Source organism: Kogia breviceps, chromosome 1 (assembly GCF_026419965.1).
Source record: "Kogia breviceps isolate mKogBre1 chromosome 1, mKogBre1 haplotype 1, whole genome shotgun sequence".
NCBI classification, from domain to species: Eukaryota; Metazoa; Chordata; class Mammalia; order Artiodactyla; family Physeteridae; genus Kogia; species Kogia breviceps.
In genome coordinates this window covers 44,403,311-44,430,596 of record NC_081310.1, presented here as the reverse complement: position 1 = coordinate 44,430,596, position 27,286 = coordinate 44,403,311, and the positions used below count along the sequence as shown (strand labels likewise).

The 27,286-nt window shown below is 39.2% G+C and overlaps 1 protein-coding gene across 15 annotated transcripts in view; it reads left to right on the top strand.

Annotated features, from left to right (window-relative positions):
* Positions 1-27,286, top strand: part of RASAL2 (RAS protein activator like 2) — a 386,290-nt gene that overhangs the window by 350,847 nt on the left and 8,157 nt on the right. For 8 of the 15 annotated variants that reach the window (XM_059056121.2, XM_067031028.1, XM_067030999.1 and 5 more), the window contains 9 exons: positions 5,150-5,294; positions 5,943-6,179; positions 7,683-7,884; positions 10,146-10,345; positions 11,116-11,977; positions 18,589-18,723; positions 20,785-20,987; positions 22,252-22,339; positions 25,294-25,324. In XM_059056121.2, the coding sequence (XP_058912104.1) occupies positions 5,150-5,294; positions 5,943-6,179; positions 7,683-7,884; positions 10,146-10,345; positions 11,116-11,977; positions 18,589-18,723; positions 20,785-20,987; positions 22,252-22,339; positions 25,294-25,324 (2,103 nt within the window). The remainder of the gene's footprint in view (positions 1-5,149; positions 5,295-5,942; positions 6,180-7,682; positions 7,885-10,145; positions 10,346-11,115; positions 11,978-18,588; positions 18,724-20,784; positions 20,988-22,251; positions 22,340-25,293; positions 25,325-27,286) is intronic. The other 7 variants (XM_059056130.2, XM_067031013.1, XM_067031049.1 and 4 more) reach the window with 3 other exon arrangements.

Here is a 27,286-nt window from a genome sequence, read left to right as displayed (position 1 = left end):
TGGATCTAAGAAATATTAAAGAAGTTGAGCTAATAGGACTTGGCAACTTTTCAGTTTGTGGGAATGGGGCGGGGCGTGGTGGAGGAGGAGGTCAAATATTACAGTGAATTTGGGGCCTTCGTGAGTGACAAGAAGGATGATGAGATTCTTAACAGAAAGAGAACATAAAAGTGGTAGGCTTGAAAGAATGAGAAATGATATTTTCACTTCACATGTATTCAACTTGAAGTTCAAGTAGGTTCTAGGTAGGAAATCCCAAGACATCTGTCTAGCTGGCTGGTGAAAATTTAGGACTAAGTTACCCATGTGGAGGGAATCAATGAAACTACAAGCAGACTACAAGCAGGAAGAGAATAGGGCCAAAGACAGATCTAACAATGCACCTGGTTTATGGTGTGGAAGGAAGCAGAGGAATCAGAGAACTGGTCAAAGAGAGAGGAAGCATGCATGCACACGTGCAAAAAAAAGAGAAAATCAGGAAAGTACTGTGTCTTAGACACCAAGAGGAAAAAAGTATCAATAGAGTCAGAGATTGAGGAAAGTAAAGATTAAAGAGAAAGCATGGCTATTGCATTTTGATGACTCGTGATGGCTGGGACTGCTCTCAGGAGCACAGGAGCCAGGTTGCACAGGCTAAAAAGTGAATGACTGTTCAAGAAACAGGACCGTTGTGTTTACCTATGCTGGACTCACTGTAGTAGCAGTTAATTCCTACTTTGGAGAAGTAAATTTTTTCTTCTCCTGCTTCCTATCTTCATATTTTTTTCTTTTCTCTAAGTCGTGTGCTTTAGTTTAAGATCTAATAGGAATTTAAAAGAAGACTAGTGAAAATGGATTTTCATTGACATTAGGAAAGGTACAGAATCAGAGTTTCACATTAAAAGCTTATACTGTCTGGGCTTCCCAGGTGGCGCAGTGGTTGAGAATCCGCCTGCCGATGCAGGGGACACGGGTTCGTGCCCCGGTCCGGGAAGATCCCACATGCCGCGGAGCAGCTGAGCCCGTGAGCCATGGCCACTGAGCCTGCGCGTCCGGAGCCTGTGCTCCGCAACGGGAGAGGCCACAGCAGTGAGAGGCCCGCATACCACAAAAAAATAAAAATAAATAAAAATAAAAAAAGCTTATACTGTCATATCATAAATTACATATCATGGTTTGCTTTAATGATTTGCACTGCCTTTTAAAAAGCAGTGATGATGCATCTCAAACAGTATTCTCTATTCTGGGGAGATAAAGGTGTAGATATTTGTTGACCATCTACTTCTTAAAAATCAGATATTCATGTTCTACCATCAGTGTGCTAAATAGGCTTCCCAAATGAAATAATTCCTGAAGTGAAAAGGAGAGACAAGTCCTTTGTTAATCATTACAGTTAATTATTAACTGTCCTAGAACAGTTAATAGTTAAATAGCTGATTGGCTCAATGAGACCTGAAAATTGATTCAGTGAGCAGGGGGAAGAAATTCAAGTAACCCCACAAAGATCTCTATTACATTGGTAACCCAAAAGCAAGGACCAGGGTGGTGAAGATGGCTACTGCTTCCAAGAGCACAAACAAAATTAATTGGTAAGCTTCTTCAGGAAAGAGATTCTACTGTCTTCTCCCCATCTAACTCCCCATATTTCTAGTTATCCGTTTTTTTATATATATAAATTTATTGTATTTATTTATTTTTAGCTGCACTGGGTCTTCGTTGCAGTGCACGGGCTTCTCATTGCGGTGGCTTTTTTTGTTGCAGAGCATGGGCTCTGGGCACACAGGCTTCAGTAGTTGTGACATGAGGGCTCAGTAGTTGTGGCTTGGAGGCTCTAGAGCACAGGCTCAGTAGTTGTGGCGCATGGGCTTAGTTGCTCCACGGCATGTGGGATCTTCCCGGGCCAGGGCTCAAACCTGTGTCTGCTGCATTGGCAGGCAGATTCTTAACCACTTCGCCACCAGGGAAGCCCCTATGAGAAGTTTTAAATAAAAAGGCTTCACAGTGAACTCTCAGTAAACCAAAAAAATCAAATTAATAAGTACAGCTGAGCACTCTGAATAATTAAAGTTTTGTTGTATTTCGTACACTTTGGGGAAAAAAAAAATAGATGTTATTTGCAGACTACCTGAAGAACTCTCAGAGAAAATTGAGTTAAAACTTGCCAGTCATATTAAACAATATCTACCTGCCTTTTAGCCAGTCTTCATTTATCTTGATTAAAAGCATTACTATTTATAGACTCTGCCTCAGTTAGACTTAAATTAAGTCTTTCATCTGTTAACCCCTTTTACCTTTCTAATTGAAATCAGTTTGCATGTTGATGCATCTGATCAACAGGAAACACCATCTTGTGTGACATATAGAAAAGTCTCTAAAAAGGCCTAATTTCCACCATTGGTGGCAGAGGCAAATTTCCTTTTAGCAATAATATGTCCATACCTAGTGGCTTATTTCTATACATGAAATTTGGATGCTAGATAATAATGAGTCCATGAAACACACCATAGAACATTCTAGGCACAAACTCAAATTTAAACAACATATTGAACATCCATCCTCTTTATCCTTGATCTTTTTTTTCAAAGATAAGAGAGCAGACATGAAGGGATCATTAAATCTGTCTCAGTAATTTGTGATCGGCTAAACAGCTTCTAGGTGCAGATCTATAAAAGATCACCTTTCAATGTGGTACTTTCCACACTATCAGACATAGGTTACAGTTTCTTTTTTTAAAAAATTTATTTATTTTTGGCTGTGTTGGGTCTTCATTGCTGTGCTTGCGGCGAGCAGGGAGTGGGGGCTACTCTTCGTTGTGGCACACGGGCTTTTCATTGTGGTGGCTTCTCTTGTTGCGAAGCACGGGCTCTAGGCGCACAGGCTCAGTAGTTGTGGCACGTTAGCTCAGTAGTTGTGGCTTGCAGGCTCTAGAGCGTAGGCTCAGTAGCTGTGGCACATGGGCTTAGTTGCTCCGCGGCATGTGGGATCTTCCCGGACCAGGGCTCGAACCTCTGTCTCCTGCATTGACAGGCGGATTCTTAGCCACTGCGCCACCAGGAAAGTCCCAGGTTACAGTTTCAAAAGTGAAAAGAATTTTCTCAAGTTTGGAGGATTTTAAATATATCATAATCAGGTAAAAAGAAAAAACTAGACAATTAATTTACTTCTGGACCCTTGAGTTATTTATTTAGTTCTTTTCTTGAAGAATAAAAGAAAAATACTCTCAAAATTCACAAGTTATTTATTAATATTAGCTATTATCTCCTGGAATAGGTATAACTCACCTAGGTATAAGCTGAATATTAATGATATAAATTTAGAGGTGGATTGATTTTTACATGAAGTATTTGACATTGATGACTTATTTTTAAATTCAGGTACTCTTTAAATAAGGTAAATTCTGTGGGAGCACATAGCATAGGTGATGTTGAGAACATGTTCAATAGAAATCCTGTGAGAGTTGGTAAACATTTTTAAAAGCCTTTTACCAATTTTGATTATTTCACTCTATGAAAAGTTATTTTAAATTTACAAAGTTTGTACATAACAATACTTATTATATAGAGCCCCTACTAAGTACCAGGCACGATATCAGACACTTTTCTTTTCATGCACTATTTTCAGATTCTCACCATAGCTCTAGAGGATTGGAGTGATTAATGCTATTTTCCAAATAAAGCATCCAAAACTCGGACTAGTTAAGTGACTTCTCATGGCTCCACAGTTGGTTAAGTGATGGGTCCAGGATTTGACCCTAGATCTTTCTGGCTCCAAAGCCTTTACTTTTTCTCTGCACCACTTTCTTTTTTGTGCATCACTTAGATTCCTGTTCTCCAAGCATTGTTCTTCCAAATAATCACTTCCCATCCTCTATCACAGCTATTTTTTAAATCTTTCATTTATCTTAGTACTAACCATTTTGATAGAAAATGCTCTTTGATATTGCTGCTGCCACTTAATTTTTTATAGGAATTACTGTTCACTTTCATGAAATCTATTAATAACTAGCCTGAACTTCAATTAATATAAGCATATTTAAAAGGAGCTGTGAAAGTTCTACTCCTCTGTCATAAAGACCTATAAAAAACAAAAAATAAAAACATACTACCGGGCTTCCCTGGTGGCGCAGTGGTTGAGAATCCGCCTGCCGATGCAGGAGACACGGGTTCGTGCCCTGGTCCGGGAAGATCCCACATGCCGCGGAGCGGCTGGGCCTGTGAGCCATGGCCGCTGAGCCTGCGCGTCCGGAGCCTGTGCTCCGCAACGGGAGAGGCCACAACAGTGAGAGGCAAAAAAACATACTACCATCTCTAAAAACTATTTATTGAGCCCCTGCAATGCTTTGGAAGCTATTTAATAGGCTTGGGATTTGAACATGAATAGAACCCAGTCCCTGACCTTCAGTGGTATTCATCCTAAAGATGAGACAGACATGTGAACAAATAAGCACAAAACAGTGTGAAAAATAGAACAGAACAAGTACATGGTATAGTGCATGGTGGAGGATAAACAGGTAAAGTAAGGATTTGCTCTTTCAGGAAATACTGGGCATCTCTCTGTAGAGGCTAAGATATATGAACAGGGCATCTAAGCTAAAATTATTTGGAAAAACATCCAAATTATATAAAGAGATGCTCTGCTATGTGCTATGTTGAATGGCTATCCTCATTAGGAGACGTAGGCCTAGAGACCCTTACTTGAATATGTGTTTGGCACAAGTATTAGCAGTTAAAAGGATAGGTAGGTTAATCATTCAAACTTGGGTTATTTATTCTTATTTATTCTTTATAAAGGTAAAGAGGCTTTATAATAAGAATAAGTAATGAGTTCCTGCTAATTAAATATATTTGTGGTTTCAGATAAAAGATTTAAAGTTGTAGCATTTTTTTAAAGTGGTTTCATTATTCTTTTTGTAAATACCATGATGATGATGTTAATGAGTGCTGTTTTTCCACTTCCAGAGTAAGGAAGAGTAAACATGACATATAGGCGGTGGTATTTCTTGGGTTACAAAGCAGTAACCCTTCGTGAACAGTGTTTTGTGCCCTCCATGTCAGGCATCAGAACGAATTCCCTATTACACATTTTAGTACAGAAATCCTACATTCTTTTATTCTCTTCAGGAAGACACTATTTATAGTTATACTGTCCGTCATCTTCTCTCTTGAAATAGGGGAGTTCATCAAAGCTTTGTATGAGTCAGATGAAAACTGTGAAGTGGATCCCAGCAAATGTTCGTCTAGTGAACTGATAGACCATCAGAGCAACCTGAAAATGTGCTGTGAGCTGGCTTTCTGCAAGATCATCAACTCTTACTGGTGAGCTGCTGTCGGTGCTTCCTTCCTTGCTATTGGAACTTCAGTTTTTCAATATGAGTTATCACAGTGTTAACTGTTATTTCCCAACCAAAGGAAGGACTTATGGGAAAAATTGAAAGTCTCCCTAATACAGTTTTGTCTAAAATCTAAACCTTTCTTGTAAGCAGAAGTTGCTCTGAACTATCCCCATAAATATAATATTTCCCCAGAATATTAGCACCACATCCTCTAATACCACAAGTATTTTAAGGACTTTTAAACATATTTACTAGTGTCAAACAAATGTGTTAATGATTTTTGATCATTATTCTAACCCCAGCAATTGGTGAGATTTTGGAAGCTTTTTGATGAACAGTCTTTAGAGAGATTATGATGAGCTGTAGTAAACCAAATGGTTTAGCCAGGAGCCTCATGCCATTTTCCCACTTTGCAAAACTAAGTTTACCCTAATTCCTGAGTTTTGTAGCTTTGGGTTTCTGGTCTCCATCTGGACGTCCATGAATTTTCCACCACTTCTCAGGCATGAATCAGACAGAAGCTCTCTCTATCAGGCCCTCCTCATAGCCTGGCTCTGTTGGGCTAGAGTGGGATCACCTGTGCTTTCTTGGGTTATGGTACTTTTATATTTGTTCCTTCTTCCTTCCCCAGTGTTTTCCCTCGTGAGCTGAAGGAAGTGTTTGCATCCTGGAAGCAGCAGTGCCTGAACCGCAGCAAGCAAGACATCAGTGAGCGGCTTATCAGTGCCTCGTTGTTTCTCCGTTTTCTGTGCCCAGCCATCATGTCTCCCAGTCTCTTCAACCTCATGCAGGAATATCCTGATGACCGCACATCTCGGACTCTAACTCTAATTGCCAAGGTCATCCAGAACCTGGCCAACTTTGCCAAGTAGGTGTCACTACCATCACCACTTTTTAACAACATTGTTTAAAAAGTACATGAGGCCTAACCTTTGGATGAGCGTGGGGTGCCTCATCACTCATGTTACATGATTTTCATTGTGGTATTATTAAAAATGGCAAAAAATTTGTAATCAATTTGAATATTCACTTTATAGAGGAATGGTTAAGAAGTCTGTGCATTCAGTGGAATATTTGCAGCCACTGCAAGTTGTGTTTATAAAGAACCAATAATATGCAAAATGATAAAGATATAATTATATTAAATGAAAAGTTTTATTAAAAACTCCAACCAAGGGCTTCCCTGGTGGCGCAGTGGTTGAGAGTCCACCTGCCAATGCAGGGGACACGGGTTCGTGCCCCGGTCCAGGAAGATCCCACATGCTGTGGAGCGGCTGGACCCGTGAGCCATGGCCGCTGAGTCTGCGCGTCCGGAGCCTGTGCTCCGCAATGGGAGAGGCCACAACAGTGAGAGGCCCGCGTACCGCAAAAAAAAAAAAAAAAAAAAAAAAAAGAGAGAGAGTGAAAACAAACTTGGCAAAATGGGAATGGTTGGTTAATATAGGTGAATGGCATATGGGTGTACATTGTATATTCTTTCAACTTTTCTGTAGCTTTCAACTTTTTCAAAAGAAGTTAGGAGAAAGCAGTTGGAGAAGAAATGCACTGAACTGTAAATAGCAGATATGTTTGGGTAGTGGAATGGGTACACCTACCCTTTTTTCCTTCCACTTTTCATTGTTTTCAATTTTTTCTTAAGTTTTTATAATTTATAGAAAACAATTTTAAGAAATCACTGAGAAGCAATTCACACTGGCAAAATCGATCCCAGATTTACTCAGTATTGAAGCTTAAGTACAAGTTTCTAGTAGCAATGTATTGAAGGAAAAGATTAGAACTTCAATGAGATACATTGTTTTCTAGCATGTGGCTTTTTAGAAGTGCACTGTTTTAACTTTGTGTGCTCTGTATATATGCTAACACAGAAATATACATGTTTACCCATATTTGAGCCAATTCTTGTAAAAATTGTTTCTAGTTTATTTTGGAACATGTTTTATAGACTTAAGCTAGGCCTGGAAGATAGCTAGAACCTAGATAGGCAAAGAAGAGAGGACGTTCTCTAGTAGAAATAAATAGCATGAGCAAAGGCTTGGAGAAGAAAAAGAGTATAATGTATTTGGGGGACTTTGAAGAAGCTAGCGATATTGAAGGTTTATACTGATAATGAATGTTTACAATGGCTTTAAATACCAGGAAAAAAGGATTTTGTCTTTACCCTATAGAGAATAGAAAGCTATTCAAAGTTTTTGACTATTAATGTAATATTAAGAAAGTATATTTTAGCATTTATCACGTATAGATAATAAACAAATTAGTCACCTCCCCAAAATAAAAAAATATATATATAGCTCTGTGTAAAGTCAATTCAAAATGATCACATCTCTTTTCCTGAATATGTTCTTTCTCATTTTCTCTCCCTCTACTTCAGATTTGGTAACAAAGAGGAATACATGGCATTCATGAATGATTTTTTAGAACACGAATGGGGTGGAATGAAGCGCTTTCTTTTGGAGATCTCTAATCCGGACACCATCTCAAACACCCCAGGCTTTGATGGTTACATTGATCTGGGCCGAGAGCTTTCAGTTTTGCATTCCTTACTGTGGGAAGTAGTTTCCCAACTTGATAAGGTAAAGTAGGTGGGAAGGGTAACAGGAGATGGGAGGTAGAGAACCCTAGTGTACCTGGATTCTGGAGAATATCTACAGAGTAATCACATTCATGCTTTCTGCTTGTTGAAAGCAACCTTTTGCCCTAGAAGTCTGGGAGGAAATAGTTATGATTTCTGAGTAAAATATGTGCCCTACAAACCAGGAAATTCTAATAAGCCACAAAATTATTAACATATATTTTTAAGTAGTTACCTAAATTAATGGAGTATATATTTCTATAAACAAATATGTTTGTGTATTTGCCTAGAAACTAATATCAAATATTGGTGTGTGAAGCCTTATTCATGTATAGTAGAGTGAGAGGAAATCTCATGTAGTAATTTCTAACGGAAGTGTGGACTTGGAAAAATACTGAGACTATCGTGTTTAAGTAACTTACCATGAGATTTATTTTTATCATGCAAGTCAGAGGGTTTAATATAACTATTAGTATGTATAGAGTTATCTGGGATGTGAAAATCCTGATGTTTTCATCTGTAGATGTGAATTAAGAATAGAGAAAACAATTATTTTTAATCATTTATTTTCTGACTATAAGCTAAGAATTTTTTTATATATCATATTAATAACTAAATATATACCATGCCAATCATTTTCTTCCTTCTTGAATTTTGCAAAGAGGAATAGAATTTGTTATGGAAAACAGTCTAACAGACTCTGGCTAGGTTTTTCACAATAATTATTTATTGATGTTTTTGTTTGCTACAGCTACTTTATACATATCTATGATGGTATGTTAGAATAACTTCAAAAAACAAAGTTATTTTTCTGTGATAAGAATTTGTTTATTTGTTTTCCTCCATTTTCCTATTTTTTTTGAGTCAGAACATTTTTTATTTTTTGAGTTTTATTTTATTTTTTAATACAGCAGGTTCTTATTAGTTATCTATTTTATACATGTTAGTGTATATATGTCAATCCCAATCTCAATTCATCCCACCGCCACCACCACCCCCAATTACCTTTAGAAACGTTGCACCAATAAAATGAGGGAGAGGGGAGTAAAACCTATTAACAAAGACCACTTTCCTGAGGAAATGTAAATGGTAGGGTGTCCACTGGTGCCCAAAACATTTGTAAAATAATGAACTGTTTCTTATTCTCAAGGACCCCTTCTTAACTTTTAGAAATGCTAGCTAGATTTTAAGTTGCAGCTATGCTGAGGGTAAATTCCTTGGATATGAATCATGGCTCAAGAGAGTCAAGCAAGTATAGACATTCTTCAGATGGCATCTGTACTCATTTGAGCAGGGTAGAAGAGTCTGTTGAGAAGACAACGAAAACCCAGAGGCAACCATGTAAAACTGCCTAATGGATGAAGGTTCCCATAAGACCCCATGAGAATGAGAATTCCCCAAAGAAAAAAATGATTGAGATGGATAAAGCAAATCATAAAAAGTTATTCTTCACTGAATAACTGCATCAGTGGGATGCAGATACAGTTATCTTCTGAAATCAACCTGGTTTATTCAGGGTCAAGGTCTTTTTAACAGGCTTTGCTGTGTAAACACACGTTCTCCTTTTTAATCTCTGTTTGGTCCTGGGAACCAGCAGTACATCTATCTGGACACATCTCATAGATGTGTCATAACTTTGCTGTTTAAATTTTTTTTTTTTTAATTGTCTTGCTGATGCAAACTGGCAGTAGGTCAGCTGGCAGTAGGTCAGGGTTCCCAAGATTAAATGGCTAGTGAATGGCAATATCAATTGTGTGCCCTGCAGTGCTCTGGACCCCTGAATGCAACACCTTCTTGTATGTTGGCATGCATTTCTTTCCTCACATGATCCCTTTTCTTTGGAAGTTTCATCACACTAGCCAATCCTCTGGTCTTAAAGTTCTTTCTGGTTAGAAGGTGTTTGGTTCTTCCCCTTCCCTCCCCCACCTTGATCTACCAGCCTCCCAAAGATTTAGTTTGCTTTGCATGTCTATTTTAGTTGGAATGGCAATAGTTTGGTTGTTTTGAGCATGTCTTTTAATTTTTATTTGCATAATCCTAATTTCTATTTCCTTTCTTTCCTCAATGTCTGCTGCATCTTGTTTCGCCTCCTCCATTCATCTCGACGCCATGGTTCTGCTGCTCCATAACAATGCATTATGAACCTGCCACTCCCATATGCAAACACCTACCCTTCCCTCCAACCTCCACCCCTCCATCAATGGGCATCGTTGTCCCAAAAACAATCTGTGGTGGATATCGCAATGCTTATTATCCAATTAGGGTGAAAATTCCTTCCTACAGGCGACCGTGGCAAAATTGGGACCTCTCCCTCGTGTTCTTGCTGATATTACCAAATCTCTGACTAATCCTACACCAATACAACAGCAACTGAGGCGCTTCACTGAGCATAACTCCAGTCCAAATGTCAGTGGAAGCCTCTCCTCTGGGCTGCAGAAAATTTTTGAAGACCCTACTGACAGGTATGAATTTCTGAGAGAATTGGAACTACTTATCTCAGAGGGAGATAATATTTAGAGATTTGGGGAAAATCTATTTAACTTGCTGAATTTACAACTTTAAAATCATGAATAGTTGGAAAGAATCTTCTGAGATAAATCCAGTTGTTTGTCATAATAATACACATGATCTAGGATACTTATTTTCTAGAATGATATTGTAGAGTTATATTCAACAAACTTATAAAAAGAACCTATGTCCTGCTTAATGGAAGATAAGGGCTCTATGAAATTGATATTTTCAGGTATTGTAGCACTCAAAAATCTGAGAACCTCAGTTGAAAATATTTTAGAGCTGGTTGTGTCAGCTGAACAGGTAGATACAGTGTTGATGCTTAGACTTTGTTTTCTGTATTGGCAAGACTTGTGCCTTTAGTAGGGACCCTTTGGTTGTACACTCAGGGCTTCTAGAAGGTTTAGACAGAACCAATTAACTATGAATTGGAATACCTTGGGAGGTTTAAAACCTAACTAGGAAATGATTGGAATTCTAGTAAAAATCTAAGACAGGGATGGAGTGGTCTATACAGTGTTATTCTCCACCTTTGAAGAAAAACTAAAAATGTTGGATCTTATCCTAAGAATTGTGATGATTAAATCTGTGTTTAGAAATCGATGTAAGTATCCATACCAGACCTCTGAGCCTTATGAAGAGTTCATATGCTTGAGTTGAGGAATCTTAACTCTGTTGAATTTGCCTCAGGAGTAATTAAGGGTCCTTTCCTCTTCCACAGTGATTTGCATAAACTAAAATCTCCAAGCCAGGACAACACAGATAGCTATTTCAGAGGGAAAACGTTATTGCTGGTTCAGCAAGCCTCCTCCCAGAGCATGACTTATTCTGAAAAGGATGAAAAGGAAAGTAGTCTTCCTAATGGCCGGAGCATCTCCCTCATGGACCTTCAGGACACTCATGCTGCCCAAGTGGAGCATGCGTCTGTCATGCTTGACGTGCCGATGCGCCTGACTGGAAGCCAGCTTTCCATAACCCAGGTGGCCAGCATCAAACAACTTCGGGAAACCCAGAGCACTCCCCAGAGCGCACCTCAAGTGCGAAGGCCCCTGCACCCAGCCTTGAACCAGCCAGGCAGCCTCCAGCCCTTGTCATTCCAGAACCCTGTCTATCACCTCAATAACCCAATTCCAGCAATGCCAAAGGCCTCTGTGGATTCCAGTTTGGAGAACCTAAGCACTGCCAGTTCCAGGAGCCAAAGTAACAGTGAAGACTTCAAACTCAGTGGACCCAGCAATAGCAGCATGGAAGATTTCACCAAACGTAGCACTCAGAGTGAGGACTTCTCCAGGCGGCACACTGTGTCAGACAGACACATACCTCTTGCTCTGCCACGGCAGAATAGCACGGGGCAGGCCCAGATCCGAAAAATGGACCAGGCTGGGCTAGGTGCCCGAGCCAAAGCCCCACCATCCCTGCCACACAGTGCTTCCCTACGTAGCACCGGGAGCATGTCACTGGCATCTGCAGCTCTGGTGGCCGAACCTGTGCAAAATGGGAGCCGGTCCCGGCAGCAGTCCTCTTCCTCCAGAGAGAGCCCTGTTCCCAAAGTGAGAGCGATCCAGAGGCAGCAGACACAGCAGGTAGGGGTGAGTGCTGGAGGGGGCTGCCAGGTACTTGGTCCAACTGTTTCCTCGGTTCTTTATATATAAATCATTGAGAAATCCAATTGCTAGCAGGGTTTCCACTTAAAACTATTTTTTGCAACCTTTTAATGGAAGAGGAAATGAAAAGTTTGGGAGACTTCTGGGTAGATGAGGCAGCAGAATGTAGCTTGCCTCATTACTCTTAGGAGACTGTAGCAACCACTCCAGGGGCCTTTCTGTCTCTTCAGGCAGCAGAGCTATGATCTCAGTTAGCACTGAGAACAATCTGTGATGTTGAGTAATAATTAGACACTTAAGCTGTAAATCCACAGGCCAAATCAACTGGGATATATTTTGGGAATATGGACATTAATCCTCCTTAATTTTTTTTCGTAAGTTTCCAGAATAAAGTTTTGTACTTTCAGCTAAGAGTTTAATGTAACTGCTCTCTACTCCATCCCCCAACTCCCTCTGGAAGTAGTAAGTCCCCGTGTGCCTTTTCCTGGAAATGGCTAGAAAAATAAACAACTGAACACCTATAGAAGCAAGGTAAAGGAGAGAGGTAAAAAGATAGAAACACAGGTGGTTGACAAGTATTCTCTAAACATTTATGAAAATCTGTTATATTTCTATTTACATGGAGAAGCCCAGCTCGTGTCTCACCTAAATTTAATATAAGATTATCAAACTTTTTTCTTCATAAATAAAAATGTTCCTTAAGAATTTTATCATTTCTTCTTTACAGATTACATTTTGAGGCACCAATCCATATTTGCTCGTGAAATAAACTAAGAACCTTATGAATGCATATATACATATCTTACTTTCATCTAAAAAAGATTTTTCTCGTAAAAAAAGCTTTGTTGAATTTTTTTGAAACCTAATCCTACTATTAGGGAGCTTTGTGATTAGAAGAGTTCTATGGCAAATCCTTTTGTCAGCAGAATCACTGGTCACAGGAGACTGCAGTGCGGCCCCCAGTGTATCTCTTTAGTATATTTGCGTGTTTATAGGTAGGCATTTACTGATTGGGCTGCTTCTTCCACCACTCTGCTGTGGCCAGAGCCCTTGCCCCTACTTTGATAATTATTGTTTAAAAAAAAAAATTAGAACATTTACAGAATCCTTGGATATAGAAGAAGAAGAAGGAATGAAAAACTTAAGCTGATTCTGGTAGCCAACTTCCTGGGCAAAACCTCCTAGTTGGTCAATTCTTTACTGAGAAATAAACTTTTTCTTCAGTCTTAAATTTTTCATTTTTATTTTGTTATATTTCCCAAAATTTCACCAATTCATTTGATTTAATACACATTTTCATTTAAAGAAAAGGAAAAAAGATTATACTCTATTAATTTACATAATGATATTATATAATTTTTTCCTTTTCTTTAAATGAAAATGCTTTTATATATATCTTTTTTATATATATGTCATATATGTACATTTAATTTACATTAGGAGGCTATCAGTCTTTCCCACCTTATTGTGAATTAGTTTCCATACTTTGATTTTATGCTAGCTTCTAGTTGAGGTCAACCCCTTTCAGAGAATTAAATTGTTGATTGAGAGGAGAAAAGAAAGATAAGTAATTTTAGAGATGCAGTGCTGTGTGGAGGCAAATGTCTACGTGGGGGTTTAGTGCAGCTTGAAGGCCCTGAGGATGAGATAAGGAGTAGAGAAGAATATCAGATTGGCAGAGAGGGGCAAGACAGGGCACAGGGCAGGACCTCTGCCTACTTTTCAAAGGTAGACTTAGTCCCAGCCCTGGAGGGAAAAGAAGAATGCTTACCCTTCCCTCCTGTATCATGTTGTCCAATTCCCAGGACCCGTGACTCAGACTGACTGTTTATAGATATTGTAAATTAAATAGCCTTTTGTGTGATCATCTGAAACCAATTGTCATTTATAATATCTGTGCTGTAGGAAAATATAACACCTATCATATAAGCACTACGTGTTTCTGTACGTGAATAGAAAGCTGTCTGGATAGATGGGAGGTAGGAAATGATATGGTCTTCAGACAACCAATTAAAATACTTTTGAGCCATAGCCATTAATGAGCTTGGGAATGTCTATGTTATGTTAGCATGAAGTGGGGCATAGCCACAGCACAGCTTTACATATTCAGCCCTGTTTGTGCCTTTGCTGGTGCTGCCACTGTCATACCAGTTAAACCATAAATCACTGTATTTTGATTGCTCAATTTTCTGTTTTTTTCTACACTGGCTTTCTCTATGCAGATGTTTTATTCTTTCAAACTTACGTTATTATTTTTTTTTGTTCCTTATCTTTCTTGCTTGCTTTTCTCATCTCACTCCCATGAAGCCTCTGATGTTCTATATAATCAGCACATTTTTTACATAAATTCCTTTACATATTTCAATTGCAAATTGTGTTGGGGAATTCTTCTCTCCCAGAAACTGGAGGATTTCTTTGTGGGGATTGTTCTGCAGGCATTTGTAATTATTGGAGGTTTTGTCCCATGCAAATTCCATTTGTATCTTAGCACAAAGGAGCGGCCCTTGTTGGCAATGTAACTAGCTTCAGTCTTCTCCATTTGCTGAGTAGGAAGGAAATAAAATCCTAGTTCTACAGAGAAGGAATTTTTTGACCCTTTTTGGCCTCTGTTTGGATTTCTTTTTAATCATTTTCCTCTCCATCTTGTTTTTTTGTGTATCATGTACTCTGTGCACATAATAGACTCTATTTACAATATATGAGTTGTTCAGATTATAGCATGTTACCTAACCTTAGAAATTCTAATTTGAAGAGGCTTTTTAAATAGGTATTTGAGAAGCCTATCAGAATGATGCTACAGTTTTCACATTTGGATTTGTTGAACCCTCTCCTAACCAACCTCTTCAAGGATTCTCAGAGTTTACTTATTAATTTAGTCAGCTCTTTCTTTGGTGTTGATAGCAAAAGTGTTATTCATTTATGGGAAACTGTTTCAGACTATGGAGAAGCTGAAAGCAACAAGTCTTATATATATCTGGTAAATAAACAGGGAACCGGCCTGTTCTCAGTCATCCTCAGCATAGCCAGGCTAACTGTAGGATCAGTGAAACTGCTTTCTCAGGCCCTTTTGCCCTAAAGCGTTATTATTTTTCCCAGAGAAACCCTATAAAAGCTATATCTCAAAAGGGTGATATTCCTAATAGGAATCCGTGCTCCTTTTCATTTCGTCTTTTTCATCCTTCATTTTCTTTAATGATCCACTGTTGGAAATCAGTGGAGAAAATGCTCTTCTTAAGGCTATAGCTAAGCAAGATGGCATCTGAACCATTTACCAACCTCGTTTCTCAATTTCTTTGACTATAAACTAGAGGTAATAAATTTTGTTATCTATCCAGCTTATAAAGGAGATAGAACAGTCACTGAGGAAAAGCCTTTGATGTACTTCCATAGGAAAAGAGGAAAAACAGGGTATCCTTCTCTTAGTAATAAATTATACTTTGGTAATGAATTCTAAAGAGAATCCAAAGTAATAATAAATGAATAATATTTTATTGAGCATCAATTGGGCAATGACATAGTCACTACCATTCCAAAAGAAAAAAAATTCTATGATATATGGTGCCATGCTTCAAGGGTTGACAGTCTAATCGGGAAATAAGACCAGCACTCAGAAGACCAATCAAATAGATGTAAACGACAGTATATAGTTCTTTCATATGAAGAACATATTACAATAAAAAATAATTTTGAAAAAAATTTTGAAATAAAAATCACCTCCATAGTCTTCAGTGTAGATAAAACTATTTCTGATTTGTTCAATATTACTTTTCTGCTCTTTATAATTATGTCAAGGTTTTATCATGAATACAAGGAATAGTTATATTAGTCTGATTTATTTTTTCAAAACTTATTGACCACCTACCGTATGTCATGCAAAATGCTAGGGTATATGAGGAAGTGGTTGAAAAACAGATTCAACCAATAAAATAAGAATACACTGGAATGCCCAGTTCCCATTGTACACCATCTCATAATTCACTGGACATTGTTAGTCTTTCCGAAGATATGGTAGCTACCACCAACACCAGTGAAATGAACCAACTCTGTTTTTACAGCTTCTCACTTTACATTTTATGCCTAGATTACCTAAGAAGTTGTTTTTAATATGCTTTTAGGGGCTAAGATCTCTCTTTAGTGTGTTCTTAGAGATACTATTAGCTTGTAGTGCATTTATTGGCACTCAGTAAATAGTTACTCGTAACACGGGAAGAAAGTTCTTGTGAACAACATATTGTTAACTATAAAGCAGAAAGCTACTGAATAGCTTCCTTGAAGTTATAAATTCCAAACATTAAAGTTATTCATGTTAGTGGCTACTTTATCTCAAGAAGCAGCTGAATAGAAAATCCTGGTTTCACAGAAAAGCAGCTCTCCTGTGCCCTATGTGGTAAAGGGATAAGATTCTAAAATTTAAAAGGCATTTGTCTCCTTTAAGTATTGACTTTCTATTTTAAAGACTCAGAACCACAATATTTTGCCTTTCAGGGGTACATATATCAAATAAAAACCTAAACCCCTGGGAGAACTAGGGTGTGTGTGTGTGTGTGTGTGTGTGTGTGTGTGTGTGTGTGTGTGTGTGTGTAGTACCTTGTAGTTTACAAACTGCTTTTACATGCTATCTCATTTGTTTCTCGTAATAACTTTTGAAGTATATAATTTTTATCTTTTTTAATATAAATGATACTATAGTCTATAGATCAGTGTTTCCAAATTGTGATACTCAAAATTATTTAAATATACAAGGTATTTAATCAATCATTTAATTATTTTAATACATGTTAGAAAAATATCTATTAATATAAAATGTATTTATAAATTTATAATATAAATAACATTAAACTCATGATTTTACTGATAATATTGCTTAGTATAAGGACTTAGCTAACTGAAAAAGGTTGTTTTAAAGAGATGATAAATAATATATCAGTGACAACGTGGTTATGACAAAAATAACGAGAATGATACACGAATGAAGTATAAGAAGCCTACCTACCATAGTGGAGATGAAGGTAGACTTTTTAAGAACTGAGGGTACTGAAGTTTAAGACATGTTTATGTTTTTCTTGACACAGTGGAGAAAATTGCTTTAAAGAAGGAATTTCTAAAAGTTCATTCACTGTTGCTTGTGTGTGCCTCAGGCATGAAGCTGTTTTTTATCTATATGTATCTGTAATCTGTTTGTAAATCACCCAAACCAGGTTCTTCTTCAAACCTTTAGGAAATACCCTCATACTACTTTTGTATGAATATTTTTTAAAGTCTCTCCCAAATAACCTTTTTGTCTCTGCAACCAATTTTTTTCATCTAGTCTTTCTAAATCTCAAAGTCATCAAGATACCCCTTATTTTTAAATATCTATATATTTAGAGTTTAACCAGGTTTTATTCCAAAATGACATAAAGATTCTTAAGGTACATAGCTCTGCATGGGAGAGAAAATTCCCTTCCAATTATTTATAGAGTATTGGTCCTCAAAATAGAAATTCATTTTAATTATAAAAAGTCTAACTCACATAAAAATGCTTTGTTCTATCTGTCTCTCTCTTTTTCTCTCAAGAAAGCCAGAGAAAAAGAATTTGCTGTCTATTTCCAGCACTGTTTATGGAGAAAGCACTAATGTTCAGTAGCCCAATATAAATTGTCATATCCAGGGCCAGTTTTCTAAGCATAAATACAGTAATAACATCTAAGCTCTATAGTACTCCATAGTTTCCAAAGAACTTTCACATATATTATATTGTTCAGTCCTTAGAACTCCCTGGGAGATGGTCAGAATAGATGGTGATTGTGGTGGTAGCCCTATTCAACAGATTTGGAAAAAAGTATTTAAGAGATTTAGTGACAATGTAAGTAGCAGAATTGCTACTCAAAGCCAGAATTCTTATCACTCTGTATATCTATTGGAAAAGGGCAATTTATCTAGCTATCCTAACTGAATAGAAATATCCCTTGGACTGTGTTGATGTCCATTGTTTTGATCCTGTATTCATCAAGAAACTTTCTGGTAAAATATGGACTTCTGAGTGATGTTAACACCTGAAGAAGTCAGTGTCTGTAAAAATGACCAATATCACATTTTTTTCTCTTTCCCTAAATGGTTGATGTGAAAATTAAGAATCTGGCATTCTGATACATAAATGGGTACCTTGTGAGTTGTTTAGCATTAATCAATCCCTTGGTTCCTGATCATCCCTGGTTAAGCAGATGTTTCCTCACCTGAGCAATCAACCATCAACTTGTGCTTTCTTTCTATCATTCTATCATCATCGTAATTTCATTAGGTAATGACCTAATGAAACCGTTGGACTAATTAACAATTTTAAGGCCTTGGCTTTCCCTCTTTGGAGGGAAAAAAAGGCAGGTTCTTAGATGTGATTTCTATTCACAACATTTCAGAATATTTTATTCTTGTACAAATGGATATTCTCTTCCCTCACTCCCAGCCCTTGCAGTAACAAAATATTATTTAGAACTGGGAACATTTATCAGAAAACAGGGATCACAATAAAGTCTTCTAAGAATAGCTTTCTTTGTGAAACATAACTGTGGATGAGCTCTTTTGGGAGATGCTAATAGGTATTTCTGATGCAGGTTCAGTCACCTGTGGACTCTGCCACAATGTCCCCAGTAGAGAGGACAGCAGCCTGGGTTCTGAACAATGGGCAATATGAAGAAGATGTAGAAGAAACCGAGCAAAATCAAGATGAAGCCAAGCATGCTGAGAAGGTAGAACCTAGTCTGTCTTTATTGCCCGCACAGTGATAGGCCACCCAAAGGGTCGTCTAGCCAAGGAGATGATCTTCCCAGGGTCCCCAACTTCAGCTCCACCTCTTATGTTAACCCTTATATACATATCTGTGTATGATAATTCAGTAGTGTCTGTGTTTAAAAATATGCGGAAATGTCCATCAAGCTGAGGTGGGAGGATTAGCTCTAATTTTTTTTTTTTAATATGAGTTGCCTTAACTTGGAGAAAACTCTGCTACTCATTTCTAGTCATTTTAGGTGAATATTTAGTGTTTCTGTATATAATTAACCAAAGTCAAGATTACCCTTGGACTAGACTTCCTTTCTGTATCTTTGTAATGATTTTGATTTTAATGATTTTGTCTTTTTTTGTTTTTTCTTTCTTTATTTATTGGCTGCGTTGGGTCTTCGTTGCTGTGCACGGGCTTTCTCTAGTTGCCACAAGCAGGAGCTGCTCTTTGTTGCGATGCGCGGGCTTCTCATTGCAGTGGCTTCTCTTGCTGCAGAGCACAGGCTCTAGGCGCATGAGCTTCAGTAGTTGTGGCTTGTTGGCTCTAGTAGTTGTGGTGCACGGGCTTAGTTGCTCCGCAGCATGAGAGAATCTTCCTGGACCAGGGCTAGAACCCGTGTCCCCTGCATTGGCAGGCAGGTTCTTAAACACTGCGCCACCAGGGAAGTCCCTTTTTTTGTTTTTCTTTTCATCTTTTCTGAGTAAAGAACTTGTAACACTGTAGCTGATTTTTTAAAAGACATTGACTAAAAAAAAAAAAAAAAAGACATTATCTATTGCTTCAGTTTTGTTTTGTTTTGTTTTGTTAAGAAAAGCTGACATGAAGAAGGATTATCAAACAAGAACATTGACGTCATGTATGGCATTACCTCATTAACAACCAAAGTAGCTTCTGCTTACTTATCAGCAGGATCCTAAACTATTCTTATTGATGCAGTCTACCTCTTCAAACTGTATAAGAACTATCATCTTTGACCTTCTGGATTAATAAGCATAGTGTAGGACTATGACATTGGATAAGCAGAAGCTAACTGTCTGATTGTTGATTAAATGGAATATTATGTAAAAATACATTGCATTTTACAAAGCAGCATACGGATTTATCATTAATTACTAATGAATTTAAATAGGCCATGTCCAAGAAAGCTTAATGCTTCTCACCTCACCCAGAAATTTGACATTCCAGTTACTCAAACCCCAACCCACAGCAGCTTCAGTACAAGAAAGGGCCACGTTACCAATTGAATTATATAAAGCTTTAGTGAATATAAATTTATATAAAGCTTTAGTGAGAAAACAGACATATGTGTTCCAACAAGCAGTAGCAAACTGGGCAGATGAACAACATCATGAAAATGGGCCAAGAGGCAGTATTAATCAGCCCCAGAGAACATGTAGGCCTTTTGCTTAGAGTTTGTGACCTGAATGTTTTACACTTTTATAGCTGGGGAGAAAGCAGCAATAGTCTATTCTGCCATAAAATTCTATTTATTGATTTAGTAACTTAACATTATAGAAGTGCTGCTTGCTCTCTAAAGGGCTGGCTCTAGTAGGGTGAAAGAATGGCAGTCTGATGAGTGAAGGCATGTCAGAGATCCTACAGTACAGGTGATGATACAGAAATCTTTTCTCATGTAGACAACTGACTTTTGGCTTATTTTAAGTTATTTGTCAGGCTTCTAAGTGCTTGATCTTTTTTTTTTTCCGGCTCCCATTTGATACCGTCACAGATTGGATGTGGCTTGCAGGAACTAGTAGTTTAATGTGGAGAGTGATGCATAAATATATAGATTTGGAATGCCAAGGTAAGATTAAAAATGTAATTTCAGGAGGTGGGCAGAGCTCCTAAGTGATGCCTGTTGATAATTTTAAAGAACATCAGCAGCCCTTGGAATGGCAGTTCAGGCAGCATCCATTCCACCCCCATTGCCTAGGGTTTCTTTCGTAGAAAATAAATCACCAATGTCTAAAACCAGCGTAACTCCAGTATTTCTCTCCTTGTCTGTGGTGCCTCTTCTCCTCTGCTCTAGTACGAACAGGAAATTACTAAACTGAAGGAGCGCCTGCGAGTGTCCAGCCGGCGGCTGGAGGAGTATGAGCGCCGGTTGCTGGTGCAGGAGCAGCAGATGCAGAAGCTGCTGTTGGAGTACAAGGCCCGGCTGGAGGACAGTGAGGAGCGGCTGCGCAGGCAGCAGGAGGAGAAGGATAGCCAGATGAAGAGCATCATCAGCAGGTCAGAGGTCGCCTGGCAGTGGGTGTGGACTGGGTAGCTAGGGCTGCAAAGAGGTGGGACGATGACCCAGAGGATCCTAAAGCAATGGCAGCAAAAGCCATTTTCAACTCTATATGTCCTCTGTGATACTTGGTACAAAGGTGACGGCTGACTATATCTCTTACACCTTTCTAAATGTGAGACCTTAGTGCACTTCCTTTGAAGATAGAGGTAGTCTATTTTCCTTTAGTTGTAACAATTAGAAAAAATTAAAACTTAGTGACTCACTTGAGAGGTCTTAGAGGAAAACTGAATCTTAAAAAATGTACGTATTCAATGTCAAAGGCTAACTTAGTTTCTTACAGCAAGCCCAGAGAGGTGGAAGGGAGTTTCATGGGATGTCTTTACGGCCAAAGAATCAAGGGAGAAGGCCAAGGACGTCCAAGGGAGACTAAGGGAGGGGGCAGTTTTACCAAACACTACATAGCACTTACTATGGGCCAGGTGCTTTTCTAAGCACTTTACAGATAAAATTTGTTTAATCTGTTAATAATAATTTGATTAATGCGAACCTCTGAAGTAGGCATTATTATTATTCTCATTTTACAAATAAAGAAACAGGCAACAAATTCATTAAGTCACTTGCCCAAGGTCACTTAGTGTTGCTGCTGGGATTTGAAGCCATGCAGTCAAGCCCCAGAGGCCATGCTCATGACCACTGTGCTTCGGTGTTGTTAAATGCTGTAGGCAGGTCAAGTAACTTAAAGTCAGAGAAGGTTTGCTGTTTTAGCAGCACAGAAGTATTTAGCAGTCTTACAGAGAGGCTTTTCATGGAGTTAAACATCAGGGGGTTAATCTGTGAATGGTGGATGAGAAAGAAAGTAGACCTACTATGTGTAGAGTACGCTCTGAGGAAACTTAGCTGTTCAGGGGAAGAGAAAGGTCAGCTGTTACAAGGTAACAAGATTAAGAGAGGGTTTGGTTTTTGTGGGTTGGTTTGCTATTTTAAGATGAAATAAGTTGTGCTGAGGAAAGGAACTGATAGAAAAGAGGGAGATAATAACTGTAGGAATGCTTTTCCAGAGGAGGTAAAAATCCAGTCCCAGTAGAGAAATCATCTTTGGATGTCTTCTTCTAAGGTGGGTGAGAAGATAGAGCATGGTTGCAGATCTTGTACTAGGAAGGAGTGGCAGTACTGAGCTGTCGTGAGTGTGGGTTTCTTGTCCTCTATGTTAGCCAGCTCCCTCCTTGAAGATGTTGATCTCTCCTTATTACCCCATTCTAGGCTAATGGCTGTGGAAGAGGAATTGAAGAAGGATCATGCTGAGATGCAAGCAGTTATCGATGCAAAGCAAAAAATAATTGATGCACAGGTAAGCAGATTCTTAATCTAGTGGAAGGCACTTGTTTATAATAACTGTTATCTCCTGACTTCCCACCCCTTGCAAATGCCAAGGCACATGATGGACAATAGGTCACTGGAAAGTTCTCAGCATTACCTTTTGAAGAGTAAAAGAGTTTCTTTGTGACCTCTATGACCCTTTTCTTTCCTTTACTGGTGACAAGTCTGTTAACCTAGCAAAGTTTTAGCGTGCTTAGTGCAGTTGCTCAACAAATCTCAACCTAGTGCATGATGGGGTTTACTTCTTTCCTTCTGGAAAGGAGGGCATTCTCTAAGGGGGTACCTGTGAAAAGTACACTGCATGTGTCTGGCTTGTGACCTCCACTGACCATTGCTTGGCTATGATGTTCACAGTCTTGTCAGTCACGTCCACTGTGCCATCAGCCTCTGGCCTCAAACGGTAGTCTAGCTGCAAGGGAAAGACAGGGTTGTAAAAGGTACCCTTCCTTGTTATTCTTTTGGTTCCGGATTTGCCGTTGATGCCTGGGATTCGCTTGGCTGCCCTTCTCTGTTGGCGCTGTGCTTGGAGAGCCTCTTTTGGTTGATGAAATCAGAACCTGGGCCTCTGCTCACTGCAGCTTCTACCTGTGATAATAATGGCATGACGGACGACTGCCAAGAGCACCCCCTCCCAGGTTCACGTCAGTGATCAGAGCAAAACCCAGGAGGCAGGGAATGTTTCTAATTCCTTTTTCGTCTTATCAGTGCAAAACATGGTTGTATTTCTTAGAGTGAAACAAATAACAAATGGCAGTGCAGCTTGGATGTGGCTGGTCTGGCCACTGAATGCATCACCTCCCTGAAGACCACCCAGCCAGGTTTGCGTTTCTCACCCTTAAGTACTATATCATTTCCCTAAGCTCCGAAATAAAAATGGGAGCAAGGACTTTATGTCCAACTTTCTTCTCTCCTTATCAGCCAGTAGTCAGTCTATGGTAGAGCCCCCAGTATTCTTAAACACGCATTTTACCCCCAGTCTAGTTTCCTGACAGGGCTAATATGGGATGGGGTTTATTTTTCAAAGGAACTGGGAGTAAGGCTGAAAGCACAGCACGGGAAGAATGCGTCATGGGCCTCCGACTCCCTCACATACACGAGACCCGGAAGTCGAGTGTGAGTTGTGATGCTGTCTCTTCAGCACGGTTCCCAGAATATTTTGGACCCTTGAACTCTGCAGTTTCTGGATATTTAGACCTCCTAAGAATCAGAAGAAAGTTCTTACTTGGTCCATTTTTTAAACTTTTCTAGGTGTCCCCAAGGTAGGTGAGGGAAGGGTAGCAGAGACAAGGCCTTCTTGACAGACACACTGTAAAAATTCATCTGAGAGGCTTAAGAGAAACAGGCTGGATAAAGAAGGCAATTTAGTCAGGAAAACAAGTGTTGATAAGTGTTCACTTTGGGATCTTCAATATGACAGTGTAAAGCAGAGAGAGTTCTATTAACAACTACACCCGAATAGATTTTAGTTCTAATGAGATCATACAGACTGTTTTAATAATTTCAGCTGTCTAAAACCGGTCTTAAGCAGAGGGAGCTTGGGGGTGTCGTAGTCGTGGCTCTGCGACTACGTGGCTCTACTCTACTGTGCATACAGTATGTCCACTTTCTCAGTTGCCTGTCAAGACAACCTCATCATTAGCTTCTGAAGATTTCTACCCCACCCCTGCCCCCATTTTGACATCTAGGGTAAGATGACTGGGTATGAAGCAGGAGTCATAGGCGTAGAAGGTGAAAGCAAGGGAGGGAATCAGGTTCATCAGGGCTCAAGAACTCTGGAAAGTAAGGACCTTCTCTCAGTTAACATGAGGATGTCACCATTCAGGAATGGGAGAACTCTTCTCCTCAGAGCATCAGTCAATGTCAGACTTGTGGTCTGGCTAAACTAGATAACAGTTTGGGTCCATATTTCAGGCAGTGGTTTTCAAATGGTTTGATTCTGTGGACTGTTTTGGTGGAACCAGAGGTACCTTCCATAGGTTGCTTTCCAGCTGCTCCTGCTGACCATTCAAGAACAAGGGCTTCTCTCAACTAAATTTATTACTGTATAATAAATTTTCTACTGGAGGCTTACTATGGATCCCTAAAGAACACTTGGAGAATCCACTGGACCACATTTTGAAAACCACTGTACCATGCACAGCACAGATGATAAACACTAAAACTGTTTTTTTTAAATTATAATCTCCTTAAAAGGAAGGTTTCCCAATTCCAGCTGTTGTCTCACTGATACATTCAAATCTTATTCTAGCAAAAAACTATGAAAATCCTTTAGTGTCTTTTGTAACAAATGACTTTTCCTTTGAAAGGATAAATCTTACATCTTAAGTGTTTGATGGAGCAGAGCAGCCCTTCTGGCATTATTTAATAGAATGAGGACATGTTTGGGGGTAAAAGCTTCCCAGTGAGGGAACCCATACTTTTATGTCCCTGGCATCTGCCTTGGTGCCACTGGCAGTTAAAAAATATTTCTGAAATGAATTGTTTTCCTTATACTAGTGATAGGCCCAACATTTCCCAAAACAGGACAGGTCAGGTACCCAGCGAACTGGTTTCCATCTTCTCTCTCAGCAGCCCTGTGCCCTTACAGACAAGCCTGGTCCCTGAACTCAGCCTCTCCATCTCCTCGAGTCAGTTTATGCTCCAAAGGCCCCACCGGGGTCAGCCACTTTCTATTGGAACTGGGAGAGGATGAGTACTCCCTTGGTGACCCTGTCCTGGGCCTTGTAGCACCACCATGGAGATCCTGGTAATGGTACTAAGGGACCATTTCTTAAACATCAGACCAGGGGCTGTGCCACCTTTCACATGCACCCCCACACACCCCAGATCTCTCCATGTGACTCATATGGAGAACTTCCTCCTAGGAGAAGCAAGCAGCTGCCTAGTTACTGTTGCAAGTGATATCTCCGCTGTGTTAAATTACAGGTCATAAATGGAGATGAGATTATGCAAACAGGCAAGTAACCCGTCCATTCTCTAGCTGAGCAGTTCCCAGCCCTGGCCGGGTGCACTGGCCTCCTACACATTCCAGCTCCTGCACTCCCCACACTTGAAATCCTTCCTGTCAGGCAGGAACTAGATTGCTTTGCCATTCAATCCAGGCAGAATGGAGAAGTCAAGGCCATCTTTTGCCAACTGAACTTGACTTTCAAAAGTCCCTGTTTGATTTTTTTTTTCTTTTATTTTTTGTTTTACTTTGAAAGGTTGGCAGTGGGGGGAGTTACAGAAGGGAGTTTCCCCACTTGGAAACTTTCAACTGTTAAGTAGAAGGGCTGCTTGACTTCAGCTGTTACTCTTGCAGGAAATAAATAAATACAATCACTCTTAGCCTTGTTTGACCCTTTAAAAATCAAATAGTTTTTCATGAATGCCTAATTTCTTTGGATCAACCCTAGAGAATCCTGCACTCCTTAGAATTGAGGCATTATAATTTATCGTAATACTGAAATATCTTTTCTTTTTTAATCATTTTTAGATATTACCAGGTTTTCTGCTTAGAGATCATTTCTAACCATAGGGGGAAACATCATATCTGGCTCCCACCCCTTTTCTCCTGGTAACCACTGGCCAACCCTTACTTACTGACTTTTAAAAGATCTATACTTGTTATCCCAGTAAATTCCACTGGCTGTAATTTTTTTAATTATTATTTTTTTAAAAGCCTTGTAGCTCTTTCTTTCTTTGAGTTTTGCTTATCCTTAAAACAAGTTACCTTCCCAAAGTAAAAAGCATCTTCGGCTAGATTAGGGGTTAGTTAATAATGCTGATTTTTTTGTATCTTACCACCTGAGTTCTTCATCAGGGAAAGGAAGAAAAAAAAATGTTAATAATAACAAGTGTGAGGTAGTTTTTTTTCATACTTTTGAAACTGTGACCACCAGCCCTGCTGCCATACAGATCCCCACCCCACCCCCAAAGCAGGAGATTAAAGGGAAGCCTTACTTGATGCTGTTGTTGCATATGCTTTTACCTAAATTTCCCCCCCAGGGCAGTGGTCTTCACTCTGCATCCTTGGGCAGCACGTTTCCGGCAGAGCAGTGCTGCTCACGGCCCTGTGGAGCTATGCTGTAACAGCAAGGAATAGCATCTAACCCTCAGCCCTTGTATGTCCTCTCTGAACCTGACCATGACTATCCTTGCCATGCTTTTCCCTGAGTAAATTAAAACACTCCCTGGGTAGGAAAGCTCTTTTTGGCTTTGGGGATTGTTCCTCACATGCTTTTTTTTTTTTTTTCTTTTTTTTTTTGATATCATAGATGTAGGTAAAGACTGTCCTTTGCAGCGTTAACTTGTTTTCTAAAAAATGGCAACTTCATGTAGGAAAGGTTCTAGGATGATTTACCTAGCTGGTGAAGCTAAGATTAGGATTTCTCTCCTAGTCTTTGTGAGACTGATAATATTTTGATGGGATGATTTTTATTTTTGTTTCATTTAGATGAGCCTACTTTTCTCTAGATTGCCATTTTTTTCCCTCTTTTTTCTCTTGGTTTTTTTTGTGTATTCAACAGTCTTTGGTTCCAAAATATTGGTTCTAAGCCTTTTTTTTTTTTTTCCCAAGATTCAAAAGTAAAATGAAAGCAGTCTCCTTATTGGGTAGCTTTCCTGGAGTACCTCTGAGCTGGAATGAGTCTAGGAGCTTGTGTTCTCTGTATGTTTTCATGTGTTATGTTTCTGGCATCCCCCTTTGGCCACATCTCCCTTCCCATATTCAAATAACCCCTTGGTCTGAGCTTTTGGCTGCTTCTCCCCCTCTTGCTGTTGCATCCTCACTTTGTTGGTGACTATAAACTGCCACCATGTATTGTTTCAGTTTTGAGCACCATGTGAATTCTTTCCAAATGTGACTGATGTACCCCCTTCGGGGTCTAAGAACCCATAGATCACATGCACTTCTCCTCTGTGAAATGAAACCTCTGGT